General features: G+C 30.0%; 1 protein-coding gene across 1 annotated transcript in view; it reads left to right on the top strand.

The window, feature by feature from the left end:
• Positions 1 to 13,727, top strand: part of LOC135136800 (growth/differentiation factor 8) — a 58,517-nt gene extending 44,790 nt beyond the window's left edge. The window contains exons 2-3 of the mRNA XM_064066217.1: positions 885 to 1,267; positions 12,712 to 13,727. Of these exons, the coding sequence (XP_063922287.1) occupies positions 885 to 1,267; positions 12,712 to 13,089 (761 nt within the window). The 3' untranslated portion in view covers positions 13,090 to 13,727. The remainder of the gene's footprint in view (positions 1 to 884; positions 1,268 to 12,711) is intronic.
• The last annotated feature ends 1,942 nt before the right edge of the window (positions 13,728 to 15,669 follow it).

The following is a 15,669-nucleotide window of genomic DNA, read 5'->3' as shown; positions in this document are numbered from 1 at the left end:
AATAAGATAAATAATGTAATTGGCTTTAGAAGCTTTAATTTTTAAAATATCTTTTTTTGTTAATTTATTATCTGAAAATCTGTTTCAACGTTCACGTCTTAAGCCAAAATTCTGATAAATTTACAAAAATTCAATATTAAGCTTTTGAATTAGTTGCAAACATTTTAGTTCGTTAACTTAGAGACCTTAAATTATTACCTTAACGTTTGAAAAAAAAGTCAAAAATTCAAAACGTTACACCTGGACACTTCAAAAATATTAAAAACAAAAATTATCCAAACACAGTCTGAGTTTTTTTCGTGTTTTTAATTTGCTGTTCAAAGTCCAATTTTTTTCTCAGAAATGTATAATTTTTTTAACGCAAAATTTACAAACACAATCTCCAACGTAAATAAAACCCGACTTGTTGCTATTTTCTCAACCATTATCACAATCAGTTTCGAGACCTCCTCCCACAGAAACAAACCGAATCTTCGAATCTCGCAGCAAAGTTCAGCTAGGAGTAAATTTTGGCGCCCTTTCAATCAAAACGAAATTAAACAATAACACAAATCTATTTTTAAAGCTCTATCTTCATATGTGGTGTCAACGAGCAGATAACTCTGTATTTACAATTTTGTCACTCACTTTCACATCTGCGTGATTTACAATCAACCTTTTTTCGTCCATCGAACTCTACCAAACCCCACGTTTCCATTCCGCCCCAGTCCGTCCCTGCCCAGTCCCCATCACCAATCACCGAAGTGACGGAATTGAAACAATTTTATCAGCATGCCACTTAAAAAAACTCATTATCGCGCAGTTGACACCGACACGTGTTTGTATACAGTGTACCCCGTGTAGGGGAGACCCGACAAAGTCGCTTCATCGGTTCGTTGTTGCAGATCCAAGACTGAGGCATAGTTGGCGTGGGCACGACATCCTCCACTTCATGTTCTCCGACAGCATAACGAAGTATCACGTGAGCAACGCCACGCTGTTCGTGTACGTGAAAGGTGCAGAGCGGCGCCCTCTACCGGATGTTCTCATCGAGGTGTTCAAGGTTTACAAAGCTCCGGACCATCCGGACACTCCGGGGCTGTACAGGATGGTGAGCAAGAAGGTGACGCAGCCGTTCGGGAGGGGAGATTGGGTCAAGTTGGACCTCACCATCACGGTGTCGGAGTGGTTCAAGAACCCGAGGGAGAATTACGGGTTCGTGGTGAACGGGACGGCGAACGGGAAGAAGGTGGTGGTGACGGATACGAGTTTGGACGACGGTAGTAAGGTGAGTTGGTGCGTTCGAGAAACCGAGCCTAAGAAAGTATTGTAATGTAAAGTACGAAGAAATAGGTCTACCGTTTCCGTCCGTCTGTCTGTCTGTCTGTCTGCCGTATGTCCGCTTTTATTAGACAGATAATCTTCGGAACTACTGGATCGATTATTGTCAAATCGTTTCCTTGCAAAAATGTTGATGACGTCATCACAAAATTTTTCAATGGAAAAAGACAACTTTTACATTTACTTTAAGATTACATATATATCTTTATTTTGACTTATAAGAGTGATAATAATTTTGCGTTTTTTATTTTTCTTCGATTTCTTAACTTATTCATTTCAAAATATTTAGTTTCTTCAATTTTTCTATTTGCAATTTTTCAATTTTGCTATTTTTCTATATTACAATTTTTCATTTTGCAGATGCGGAATTTTTAATTGTCAGACTTTTCAATTTTTTGTTTCTCCATTTTTTGTAGTTCTAGATTTTATAATTTTTTGTTTTTTAATTTTTGATTTTTCAATTAGAGTTTTGCAATTTCTCCTGTGTTTTGATATAAAAAGTTGAAAAAACTGAAAAATGGAAAAACTAAAAATCGAAAACTAAAAAATAAAAAAAATTGAAATGTCGAAAAAATTGTAAATTGAGAAAATTAAAAATAGAAAAAACTTACTGAATCGAAAAATTGGAAAGAAGAAAAAACGAATCGAGTCGAAGAAATTGGAAAACCCAAAAATTGTACAATTGAAAAACTACAGAATCTTCAAAAATTGAAAGATTAAAAATTCAAGGATTAAAAAATGAAGGATTTGAGGATTGAAAATTGAAGGATTGAAAATTGAAGAATTTAAAAATTGGAGAATTGAAAATTGAAGGATTAAAAATTGAAGGATTGAAAATTGGAGGATTGAAAATTGAAGGAATGCAAATTGAAGGGTTAAACATTAAAAATTGAGGGATTAAAATTAAACGGATTAAAAATTGAAGGATAAAAAATTGAAGAATGAAAAGTTGAAGCATTAAAAGTTAAAGCATTGAAAATTGAAGGGTTGAAAATTGAAAGATTGAAAATTCAAGGATTAAAAAATTGAAAGATTAAAAATTGAGGGATTAAAATTGAAGGATTCAAAAATTCAAGGATTAAAAGTGGAAGGATTAAAAATTAAAAAATTAAAAATTGAAAGATTAAAAATTGAAGGATTAAAAGTTGAAGGATTGAAAATCGAAGGATTGAAAGTTGAAAGTTGAAGACTGAAGGATTGAAAACTGAAGGATTAACAATTGAAGGATTAAAATTGAAAAATTTTAAATCAAAGGATTAAAAATTGAAAAACTAAAAATTGAAAGATTAAAAGCTGAAGGATTGAAAATTCAGGGATTGAAAATTGAAGGATTAAAAATTGAAGGATTAAAATTGAAGGTTTAAAAATGGGCGGATTAAAAATTCAAGCATTAAAAGTGGAAGGGTTAAAAATTGAAAAATTCAAATTTGAAAGATCAAAAATTGAAGGATTAAGAACTGAAGGATTAAAAGTTGAAGCATTAAAAGTTGAAGCATTAAAAGTTAAAGCGTTGAAAATTGAAGAATTGGAAATTGAGAGATTAAAAATTGAAGGATTAAAAGTTGAAGCATTGAAAATTGAAGGATTTAAAATTGAAGGATTGAAAATCGAAGGATTGAAGGTTAAAGGATTGAAGACTGAAGGATTGAAAATTGAAGGATTAAAATTGAAGAATTTAAAATCGAAGGATTAAAAATTGAAGAACTAAAAATTGAAAGATTAAAAGCTGAAGGATTAAAAATTCAGGGATTGAAAATTGAAGGATTAAAATTGAAGGTTTAAAAATGGGCGGATTAAAAATTCAAGGATTAAAAGTGGAAGGATTAAAAATTGAAAGATTAAAATTTGAAAGATCAAAAATTGAAGGATTAAGAACTGAAGGATTAAAAGTTGAAGCATTAAAAGTTAAAGCGTTGAAAATTGAAGGATTGGAAATTGAAAGATTAAAAATTGAAGGATTAAAATCGAACGATTAAAAAATTCAAGGATTAAAAGTGGAAGGACTAAAAATTCAAAAATTAAAAATTGAAAGATTAAAAACTAAAGGATTAAAAATTGAAGGATTAAAAGTTGAAGCATTGAAAACTGAAGGATTGAAAATTGAAGGATTGATAATCGAAGGATTGAAGGTTGAAGGATTAAAGATTGAAGGATTGAAAACTGAAGGATTAAAAATTGAAGGATTAAAATTAAAGAATTTAAAATCGAAGGATTAAAAATTGAAGAACTAAAAATTGAAAGATTAAAAGCTGAAGGATTAAAAATTCAGGGATTGAAAATTGAAGGATTAAAAATTGAAGGATTAAAATTGAAGGTTTAAAAATGGGCGGATTAAAAAATTCAAAGATTAAAAGTGGAAGGATTAAAAATTGAAAAATTAAAATTTGAAATATCAAAAATTGAAGGATTAAGAACTGAAGGATTAAAAGTTAAAGCGTTGAAAATTGAAGAATTGGAAATTGAAAGATTAAAAATTGAGGGATTAAAATCGAAGGATTAAAAAATTCAAGGATTAAAAGTGGAAGGACTAAAAATTCAAAAATTAAAAATTGAAAGATTAAAAACTAAAGGATTAAAAATTGAAAAATTAAAAGCTGAAGGATTAAAAATTCAGGGATTAAAAATTGAAGTATTAAAATTGAAGGATTAAAAATTGAAGGATTAAAATTGAAGGTTTAAAAATTGACGGATTAAAAATTGACGGATTAAAAATTCAAGGAATAAAAGTGGAAGGATTAAAAATTGAAAAATTAAAATTTGAAAGATCAAAAATTGACGGATTGAAAAATTGAAGGATTAAAAATTGAAGGATTAAAATTGAAGGTTTAAAAATTGACAGATTAAAAATTCAAGGATTAAAAGTGGAAGGATTAAAAAGTGAAAAATTAAAATTCGAAACATCAAAAATTGAAGGATTAAGAATTGAAGGTTTAAAAATTGACAGATTAAAAATTCAAGGATTAAAAGTGGAAGGATTAAAAATTGAGAAATTAAAATTTGAAAGATCAAAAATTGAAGGATCAAGAATCGAAGGATTAAAAATTGAAGGATTAAAAGTTGAAGCATTGAAAATTGAAGGATTGAAGATTGAAGGATTGAAAACTGAAAGATTAAAAATTGAAAGACGAAAAGCTGAAGGATTAAAAGTTGAAAGGTTTATAAAAATTGAAAAATTAAAAATTGAGAAATTAAAAATTGAAAGATTGAAAATTAAAGAATTAAAAATTGAAGGATTCAAAAGCTGAAGCATTGAAAATTGAAGGATTAAAAATTGGAGGATTAAAGTTGGAGAATTGAAAGTTGAAGAATTGAAAATTGTAGGATTAAAAATTGAATAATTGAAAATTCAAGGGTTAAAATTTAAAGCATTACAAATTGAAGGACTAAAAGTTGAAGGATTAAAAATTGGAGGATCAAAACTTGAAGAATTAAAAGTTGAAAGATTAAAAATTGAAAGACTGAAAATGAAGGATTAAAAATTGAAAAATTGAAAATTGAAGGATTAAAAATTGAAGGACTAAAAGTTGAATGATTAAAACTTGAAAGATCAAAAATTGAATGATTGAAAATCGAAGGATTAAAAATTGAATGATTGAAAATCGAAGCATTGAAAATGGGAGGATTGAAAATTGAAGAATTGAAGATTGGAGAATAGAAAATTGAAGGATTAAAAATTGGAGAAGTGAAAATTGAAGGATAAAAAATTGAAAAATTCAAGAAAATTGGAACATTGAAAATCAAAATACTGAAATAGTAAAGAAAATAAACAACCGAAACGAAAAATTGAAGAAATGAAAAATTAAAAAATATAAAAATTAAAACATCCAAAAGTTGGAAAATCGACGAAATAAAAAAATGAAAAATTGAAAAGTTGCCATTTGAAAAATTGCAGAAACCAAAAATTTAAAAAATTGAAATTGGATAAAGAGAAAATTGTAAAATAGAAACATTTAAAAATCGAAAAATTGTTAAAATAAAAAAATAAACCGAAGCCAATGAAAAATTAAAGAATCGAAAAATTGAAAAATTTTAAATTAGAAAAACAAAAAATTATAAAATCCAAACACTGAAAAATCGAAAAATTGTAAAAATAAAGAAAGTAAGAAACGCAAAAATCAAATTATCGGGAATTTGAAAATTTAAAAATTGAAATCTCCAGAAGTTTTAAATTTAAAAATGGGCAAATCTAAAAATTGAAAAAATAAAATAAAAGAAAAATCGCAAATCGAAAAAATTGAGAAACAAAATATTGGGAAAACTGAAATTGAAAAAAATATATAAAGTCGAAACACTGAAAAATAGAATAATTGAAAAAAATAAAGAAAATAAAAACTAGAGAAAGCCAGATCGAAACAGTGCAAAATCTAAAAATTGAAAAAAATCTAAATTTGGAAAATTAAAAAACCAAAGAAAATTCAAGTCAAAAAAACCTGCGGGAGTGTTATTTACGCCACAGGTGTTTACTTTATAGAAGTTATTAGAACACAAAAATCGCAAATTTTTGTATAATTTTTCGAAGCCAGATTTATTTTGCTGCACTTCATGGGCGGCGAAATTTCAGTCGAAATAACCTTCGCCAGTTTTTTAGGTGCAGTGTGCAGTGTCCAAGAATGTGGAAAAATGAGGTTTCTAATCACAACATTGTCGCTATCAGCCTATGTTTATTTGATTTATCTGTCGCAGCACTAAAGTATGATCTATTAATACCCTGCATGAGTTATTACAGCCGCGGTAATTATTCTCTATTTAAGTTGAATCGCGTTCCATAAATTTCACTAACTATTATGTAACTAGATAGCGAGTGGACAAACACGGTGATAAGTCACCGAAATTTCTACTCAGTGTAGGATTTATGGATTTCTCAAGTTCACTTGTGTAAATTATACCTTTGAACTTTGACAAAATAATTGATTTCGATGATAATTTATAATTAGGCTTTTTGAATTACGACTGTCATCGAAGTTATAAATATGTCGACGGCTGCTGAATGGAAACTGTGTAGTCAGCACAATGGGCGGATGGCCAATTCCCACACTTGTCTCGCTGAAAACTACTTCCTGAATACAAAAATCGGCAAAATTTAGGATACCGCTGCCCACTGTACCTTAAAATAATTTTTAGCATTCTTGCGCTGACGTACGGACGAATTACAAATCGCTACGACAATAGAAACTTGTACTCGTTTATGATTTTTTTCTAGATGACTGTGGATTTGTTCAGAAAAATGCGCATCACTTGTGTGATCTTTGACAACCCGGATAATCACAGTTTTAAATTAGTGGAGATAAGGCGCGATTACATTAAGTTGAGATTTGGATATCAGTGAATGCAGTGGCAACCTAAATACGAAAAGTGGTTTAAAATATCGATGAGAGAACTATGCACTATTTTGTAGACATCGTTGTTGGCAAAATTCTGAAATCGTACTGTAAGGAATTCTTTAATAATTTATCAGTACGTTTTTCATAACTTGTTTGCAAATATTGGTATTTGTTTGTTAGATATGTACTCTGAATGGGAGCGATATTTTTTCCTGTAATGTAGAAGGATGGGTTTTTATATGTCACGCCTTAATTAAAGTTCTATGAAAAGGCTTAATCTCTTTAATTGCTTAACAATAATATTTCTCAAGCAGTAATAAAAACAAACTAAGTTAACTAACATCAAGTGTCATCAAATACGTAACAATGTGCATTTTATTGTGATGAAATCGTAATGTTACAACATAACCTACTAGGAGTTTTGTGTGGCTAAATTTAGAAGCTAGGTTATGTTATGCCAACAAGAATTAAACCCCCGTTGGATTTAAAATGATTTATTTATGTAAGTAACATGTTTAATTGAATTTACCACCACAATTCCTGATTTTCGAAAGAATGTCAAAATTTTCATACAGATATAAGGGGTATTGAAAAATTAAAACTTTGGCAAAAATTTATAAAAAATTCTGAGATAGACATTTCGATGATCAAAATCAAGGAACATAGCTGAACAATATTTTCGAAATATCCGGTTTCAAAATGCAGTTTTTAAAATATTCCAAAAATTGACACTTTTTTTATTGCTGATTCTGGAAAACCGATAGGATCTTCGAAGCCTCTTAAAAAAAAATCTGTCGATCGAAATCTATAAAAAAAAATTCATTTGTTAATTTTCGACGGTGTTTGAAGAAAGGTACAAAATTTTGTCGAAGTTGCCCAAAAATACACAAAAAATGCTGGGATATAGATCTCGATGTTCAGATTTAAGTAACAAGGTGAGCAAGATTTTCGAAATATTCGGTTGTAAAATGCGATTTTTAAAATATTCCAAAAGTTTCCATATTTTCTATTGCCCATTGTGGAAAAACGGTAAGATTTTCGAGGAATTGAGGCCCTTTAAAAAATCTCCGGAGGTCGAAATCAACAAAAAGAGATTCTTTCGGTAATTTTTGACGGTGTTTGGAAAATGGTAAAAAATTGGATACATAGAAAGGGGTATTGAAAGATTAAAATTTTGGTAAAGTTGTCCAAAAAGAGCACAAAAAATTCTGACATACACATTTCTCTCTATGTTCAAAATCAAGGAACACAGCTGAACAAGATTTTGGAAATATTCGGTATCAAAATTCGATCTCTAAAACACTTCAAAAATGACCAAATTTCGTAGTGCCGATTCTGAAAAAACGAGAAAATTTTCAAAGTAATGAAGTCTTTAAAATCTGTGGAGGTAGAAATCAACAAAAACAGGTTCTTTTAGTAATTGTGGAGTGGGTTTGGAAGAAGATCAAAAATTTCGTATGGAGGTCTTAAAAAATGAAGCTTTTGGTGAAGTTGCCCAAAAATTCACAAAAAATTTTGTTATATACTCGTAGATCTCGATGATCTGAGTCAAAAAATACAGCTGACTAAGTTTCACGAACCTTCAAAATCCAATTTTTAAAACACTTCAAAAATTGCCATATTTAGTATCTATTACCGATTCTGAAAAAACTGTAAGATTTTCGAAAAAATCAAACCTATTTAACATATATGGAGGAGCGTTCAAAAATTAAGCTTTTATTGAAGTTCTCCAAAAATACACACAACTTTCTGGGATATATATCTCGATGATCTTTCTTTCAAAATTCGAATTTTAAATGTTTCCAAAAATTGTCATATTTCATATTGTCGATTCTGAACAAATGGAAAAATCTTAGGTCGAATTTAAAAAAAGGTTCTTTTGGTAATTTTCGACAGTGTTTGGAAAAAAGTCAAAAATTTCATACAAATATGAGGGTCATGAAGCTTTTAGCGAAGTTGCTCAAAAATAAACAAAACAATTCTTCGATCTGAGTCGAAAAACACAGCTGACCAAAATTTTGGAAACATTTGGTTTCAAAATTCGATTTTTGAAACATTTTTGAAACATTTGAGGGCTTTTTAAAACTTCTGGACTTCGAAACGAACAGAGTTTTTTTTTGGTAATTTTCGATCATCTTTGGAGAAAAGTCAAACAACAAAAATTAAAAAAAAAATCTGGAATCTAGGTTTTTATAATCTGAATCGAAAAACACATCTGACCAAGATTTTCGAAATATGTAGTCGGTTTCAAAATTCGATTTTTAACAATTTCGAAAATAGCCACTTTTTATATGCTATTTCTGAAACGTTAAGATTTTTAAAGAAATGAAGCCTTTTTAAAACTTCTGGAAGTCGAAATCAACAGAAATAGATTATTTTTGGCTGTGTTTAGAGAAAGCTCAAAAATTTCATATTTCATGAAAAATTAAGCTTTTAGGGAATTGCCCAAAGAAAAATAAATTGTTTTGGTAGTTTTCGACGGTTTTTGGAGAATCGTCAGAAATTGTCATATTTTGTAATGCCGGTTCAGAAAAAATGGGAAAATTTTCGAAAAAATAGCTCTTTTAAAACTCTGAAGGTTGAAATCAGTAAAAAAAAGGTCAAAAATTTCATGCATTCATGGGGGGTCTTGAAAAATTAGCCTCTTAGGTTTTAGTTGCCCAAAAATTCACAAAAATTCACAAAAATTCTGGGATATAGATCTCGATGACCTGAGTTGAAAAACACAACTGACCAAATTTTTAACAATATTCGGCGTCAAAATTGTATTTTTTAATCTTTTTAAAACTTTTGGATATCGAAATTGCCCAAAAATGCACAGAAAAATTATGAGTATGAAGTTATCGAGATCTAGGATGATCTTAATCGAAAAATACAGCTGACCAAGATTTTCAAAATATTCAGTTTCCAAATACGATTTTTAAAACTTGTCAAAAATTGCCATATTTCGTACATATTGCCGTCAGAAAAAACCGTAAAATTTTCGAAAAAATTTAGCCTTTTTAAAATTTCTAGAAATTGAATTCAGTAAAACGAGATTTTTTGGTTATTTTTGACGGTGTTTGGAGAAAGGTCAAAAATATACATACATGGGGATCTTGAAAAATTAAGCTTTTAATTAGTGAAGTTGCCCAAAAATGCACAAAAAATTCTGGCTTATAGGTCTGGACGACAGAATCGAAAAATAGAGCTGATCAAGATTTTCGAAAAATTCGATTTCAAAATTTGATTTTTATGACATTTAAAAATTGCCATATTTCATATTGCCGATTTTGAAAAAGAGACAAAATTTTAGAAGAAATAAAGCATTTTTGAAACTTCGTGAGGTCGAAATCAATAAAAGAAGATTATTTTGGTAACTTTCGACCGGGTTTGGAGAAAAGTCAAAAATTTCATACATACATGACGTTTTTGAAAAATTAAGCATTTAGCGAAGTTGCCCAAAAATACACAAAAAATCTGGATTATAGGTCTGGACGAACTGAATCAAAAAATAAAACTGACAAAGATTTTCGAAAAATTTGATTCTCACAATTTGATTTTTAGAACATTTAAATATTGTCACATTTCATATTATCGATTTTGAAAAAAAGTCAAAATATTCGAAGAAATAAAGCCTTTTTAAAACTTCTTGAAGTCGAAATCAATACAAAGAGATTCATTTGGTAATTTTCGACGGTGTTTAGAGAAAAGTCAAAAATTTCATTCAAACATGGGGTTCTCGAAAAATTAAGCTTTTAGAGAAGTTGTCAAAAAATGCATCTAAATATTATAAACCTGTATGCAGTTGACTACGATTTTCGAAACAGACGGCTTAAAAATTTGATTTTTGAAACATTAATTTAATTTTCGACGGTGTTTAGAGAAAAGTAAAAAATTTCATTCAAACATGGGGTTCTCAAAAAATTAAGCTTCTAGAGAAGTGGTCAAAAAATGCAGAAAATAGTTCTGGGTTATAAATCTGTATGCAGTTGACTACGATTTTCGAAAAACGGTTCCAAAATTTGATTTTTGAGACATTTCAAAAATTGCCATATTTCATATTATTGATTTTGAAAAAAAGGTAAAATTTTCGAAGAATTGAAGCCTTTTTAAAATTTCTGAAGGTTTAAATAAATAAAAAAAAGATTCCTTTTGTAATTTTTGACTGTATTTAGAGAAAAGTCAAAGCTTTCATTCAAACATTGGGTTCTCGAAAAATTAAGCTTTTAGTGAAGTTGTCAAAAAATACAGAAAATAGTTCTGGGTTATAAATCTGTATGCAGTTGACTTTGATTTTTGAAACAGATGGTTTCAAAATTTGATTTTTGAGACATTTCAAAAATCGCTATATTTCATATTGTCGATTTTGAAAAAAAGGTAAAATTTTCGAAGAAGTGAAGCCTTTTCAATAATTGTAAAAGTTTAAATAAAAAAAAAGATTCCTTTTGTAATTTTTGACGGTGTTTACAGAAAAGCCAAAAATTGCATACATCAAATTAAGCTCTTAGCGAAGTTGCTCAAAAATGTACGAAAAAAGTCTGGCTTATAGCTCTGGACGAACCGAATCGAAAAGCAGAGCTGACCAAAATTTTCGAAAAATTCGACTTCAAATTTTGATTTTTATGACATTTAAAAATTGCCATATTTCATATTGCCGCTTTTGAAGAAAGACAAATTTTTCTAAGAAATAAACCTTTTTTAAAACTTCTTGAGGTCGAAATCTATAAGAAGAGATTCTTTTGGTAATTTTCGACGGTGTTTAATGAAAAGTCAAAAATTTGTTACATACATGAGCTTCCTGAAAAATTAAGATTTTAGAGAAGTTGCCCAAAAATGCACGAAAAAAATCTGACTCATAGGTCTGGCCGAAGTGAATCGAAAAATAGAACTGACCAAGATTTTTGAAAGAATTGATTTCAAAATTCGATTTTTAGAATATCTAAAAATTATCAAATTTCATATTGCCGATTTTGAAAAAAAGTCAAAGTTTTCGAAGAAATAAAGTCTTTTTAAAACTTGTTGGGGTCGAAATCAATACAAATAGATTCTTTTGGTAATTTTCGACGGTGTTCAGAGAAAAGTCAAAAATTTCATACATACATGAGCTTCCTGAAAAATTAAGATTTTAGCGAAGTTGCCCAAAAGTGCAAGAAAAAAATCGGACTCATAGGTCTGGACGAACTGAATCGAAAATACAACTGGCCAAGATTTTTGAAAGAATTGATTTCAAAATTCAATTTTTAGAATATCTAAAAATTATCATATTTCATATTGCCGATTTTGAGAAAAAGTCAAAATTTTCGAAGAAATAAAGTCTTTTTAAAGCTTCTTGAGGTCGAAATCAATACAAAGAGATTCTTTTGGTAATTGTCGACGGTGTTTAGGGAAAAGTCAAAAATTTCATTCAAACATTGGGTTCTCGAAAAATCAAGCTTTGAAAGAAGTTGTCAAAGAATACAGAAAATATTTCTGGGTTATAAATCTATATGCAGTTGACTTCGATTTTCGAAAAACCGTTTCAAACTTTGATTTTTGAGACATTTCAAAAATTGCCATATTTCATATTGCCGATTTTGAAAAAAAAAGTCAAAATTTTCGAAGAAATAAAGCCTTTTTAAAACTTCTTGAGGTCGAAATCAATACAAAGAGATTCTTTTGGTAATTTTCGACGGTGTTTAGGGAAAAGTAAAAAATTTCATTCATTCATGGGGGTATTGAAAATTTGGATTTTTGGCGAAGTTGCCCAGAAATGCACAAAAAATCTGAGATTGATATAAATCTTCGCAATCTGAATCGAAAAACATAGCGGATCAAAATTTTCGAAAAATTCGGTTTCAAAGTGCGATTTTTAAAGTACATATTACAAAAATTTAAATATTTAATTCGTCGATTCTGAGAAAACAGTGAGATTTTCGAAGAAGTGAAGCTTTTTAAAATGCTTCTGGGCGTTGAAATCAACAAAAAGAATGTCGAATTATCAATTATTTAATTAATTTGATACTTGTTAAATTATTAAGTAATTATAATTATATTTAATTAATTAGAAATTAATTAAGGTAAATGATTTTAAATTCTGCTTTGTTTTTAGGCGCCCTTCGTCGAGGTGTCGACCATGGAAGCCCGCCGCCGCACCCGCCGCAACGTGGGCCTCAACTGCGACGACAAGATGAACGAGCCCCTCTGCTGCCGCTACCCGCTCATCGTGGACTTCGAGGAGTTCGGCTGGGACTTCATAATCGCCCCCAAGCGGTACGACGCCCACTACTGCTCCGGCGAGTGCCCCTACGTCACCCTGCAGCGGTACGCCCACACCCACATCACCAAGATCGCCTCCCCCAACAGCGCCCACCCCTGCTGCGCCCCACGGAAGATGAGCTCCATCACCATGCTCTACTTCGACCAGCAGCTCAACGTCGTCTTCGGCAGCCTGCCCGGGATGGTGGTCGACCGGTGCGGCTGCTCCTAATGGGCCGTTCTCTCTTAATTCGTTTTACTTTTTTAATTCCTCCTTAATTTATTCGTGGGACGCTGGCCGAGCTGGTGAAGTGTCGAGTGACTGGAGCCGCTTAATCTGTTGTAAATATTTTGTATAAATATGTGATACGTGTAGTCTAAGTTTTTTTTAATATTTATTTTTGTACATTAGCTAGCAAAATTTTTTACGAGTCCAGTGATAAATTGTTTGTTTTGTTCGCGAAAACGAGTGATAAATTTATGCACAACGGCGTTGCTTTTGTGATACGACGGCCTTAAGGGAAGAAAATATTTTTCGAAAAATCTTTCAGGATGTTTGTGATAAATTTCCAAAATTTCTACTGATGTAACATATTTTTGTAAATAAAGACTGTTCTTAGATTCGACTTGTTTTGTAGGATCTCTGATTTTCGTTTTTTTTTTTTTTAATTCGGTTAGTTGCTAAAATTACTTGTTTTGTGTGGCTCATGCAGTATTCATAAAAAATCAATCTTCATTTTTATTTTTTCCGTTACTTTTTTTGGTTTATGAGTATTGCCTGATTTCTCTATGTGTCGTGTGTTTTGCTTTTATAATTGTAAATTAGTTGTAATTAATAGAATTTTGCAAAATAAATACATCTACAAACGACTATGGCTTTATTTTTGTACGTCACGAGTTTATTAAAACGTGGTTCTGTATTCCAGTTTGACAATTGCTTGATAATGGTTGACCCTTCACCCACAACGTTAAAAATTGTATTAAAAAAAAATCGGAGGATCAAACATTACACACTCTTTTTATCATATTTCGTCATTCCGTCGTTATTCCAATCTGTGTCATTTAATTTAACCAAAAATTTATCTCTTCTTAGCTACCAAACGATAAAATTATGCACTCAATTTAGCACGTCTATGTAAAGTGCAATCTGAACGAAATTTTGAAAAAAATTCATACTCTTGTTACGCTATTTAATAATAAAAGTAGTAAAATAGGTGTACAATATTTAATGCCGTGAAATCGATCTCGCTGTGTTCTTTCTCCTTTAAAATTTATCGAAGTTTCTAAATCAAATTTATAACAGCGACAATGGCAAATAATGATTCTATTGTTCCGCTATACAAAGGAAAGTTGACGCTTAACCTACCAAATATTGTGTTTTTTTTTTCTCATGATCGAGCTTGTTTATAATTTAAATAACAAACCGGTGAAATTATGCACTAATTGTAGTTTGGTGCAAAAAACCTTAAATAACAAATAAAATTCTTCCAAGAATTAGAAAACCCATCTTCCTAAAATCAGGATATCCTTGGATTAACGTATTCGTATTTATTAACTAAAAGTTAAAAAAAGTTGACTAGTTTACAAGTGGAGAATCAAAATAAAATTTCCCATGAAAACACACAAAAAGTGGTTTGTTTAAGTTTTCTGGGCAAAAATGACAAGATTAAGTGAAATCATTTCTTTATACGCTACAAAAATTTGAGACGAAATAAATTTCGAGCCCTTTCAGAATAATACCTAAAAGATATAAGTCAAAGTTTGGTAAAAGTAACACTGCTACAATACCTTTGGAAATTAAAAACATACTAAATACGACCTACAATAATTGTGTTATCGAATCCATTTGACGAAGGGCCAATTTGATGTCTGCTACACGTTTCATGACTTCTAAAACGTCAAAAAGTAGGTCTTCCGTTTGCGTCTGTCGAACTGAAATCATGCAGTGGAGATTCTATTTTGCATTAATTTTTACATATTTTCAGTCACAATTTTGGTGGTTTATATTTTGCATGTTCTCAATTTTTCGATTTTTTGATTTCTAGATTTTCGGCTCCTCGATTTCTCAATTTTTTTTGATTTTTATTTTTTTTTTATTTTACGATTTTTCAGTTCTTCAATATTGTTTAATTTTTCACATTTTGACGTTTCTGAATTTTCAGGTTTTCGATCTCTCAATTTTTCAATTTTTGAATGTTTCGTTGAATTTTGTGATTTTTCAGTTTTTCGACTCTTCAATTTTTCTTCTATTTTTCAATTTTTCGATCCTTCAGTTCTGGGATTTTTTAATATTTCGACTTTTCGATTTTTTGGAGCTCTGGATTTTTTGATTTATCGATGTTTTACTTTTTGAATTTTCAATTATTCGTTTTTTAAACTTTAGATTTTTCATTTAGCAAGTACTAGCGCCGCCCACCCACCCTCTATTTTCCTAGAGGGTACGTAATTTGCCAAAATCAGTCTTATCTTAGGAAGTACTGTCGATTTGTCGATATTTCAGTTTTTCGATTTTAAAATTTTAGATTTTGGATTTTTTTTATTTTTGGTGTTTGTATTTTACGATATTTTGTCCGTTCTAAGTTCTAAATTTTCGATTTTTCGTTTTCTCGATTTTTTGATTTTTCAGTTCTTCAGTAATTCCATTTTCCAATTTTACAAATTTTGATTTTGCTATCTTTTCAGTTTTCCGATTTCTCAATTAATGTATTTTTAATTTCCCCATTTCTCGACTTCTCGAAGTTTCGATTTTTCAGTTCTTTGATTGTTCGATTTTTCGATTTTTCGACTTCGCTGTTTGGGTTTTTCGATTTTT

Source organism: Zophobas morio, unplaced genomic scaffold, assembly GCF_036711695.1.
Source record: "Zophobas morio isolate AGI-343-1 ecotype UQ-CSIRO unplaced genomic scaffold, CSIRO_AGI_Zmor_V1 ptg000027l, whole genome shotgun sequence".
Taxonomy (NCBI): domain Eukaryota; kingdom Metazoa; phylum Arthropoda; class Insecta; order Coleoptera; family Tenebrionidae; genus Zophobas; species Zophobas morio.
Note: the sequence above shows the minus strand (reverse complement) of the source record. Positions and strands in the feature narration are given on the sequence as shown.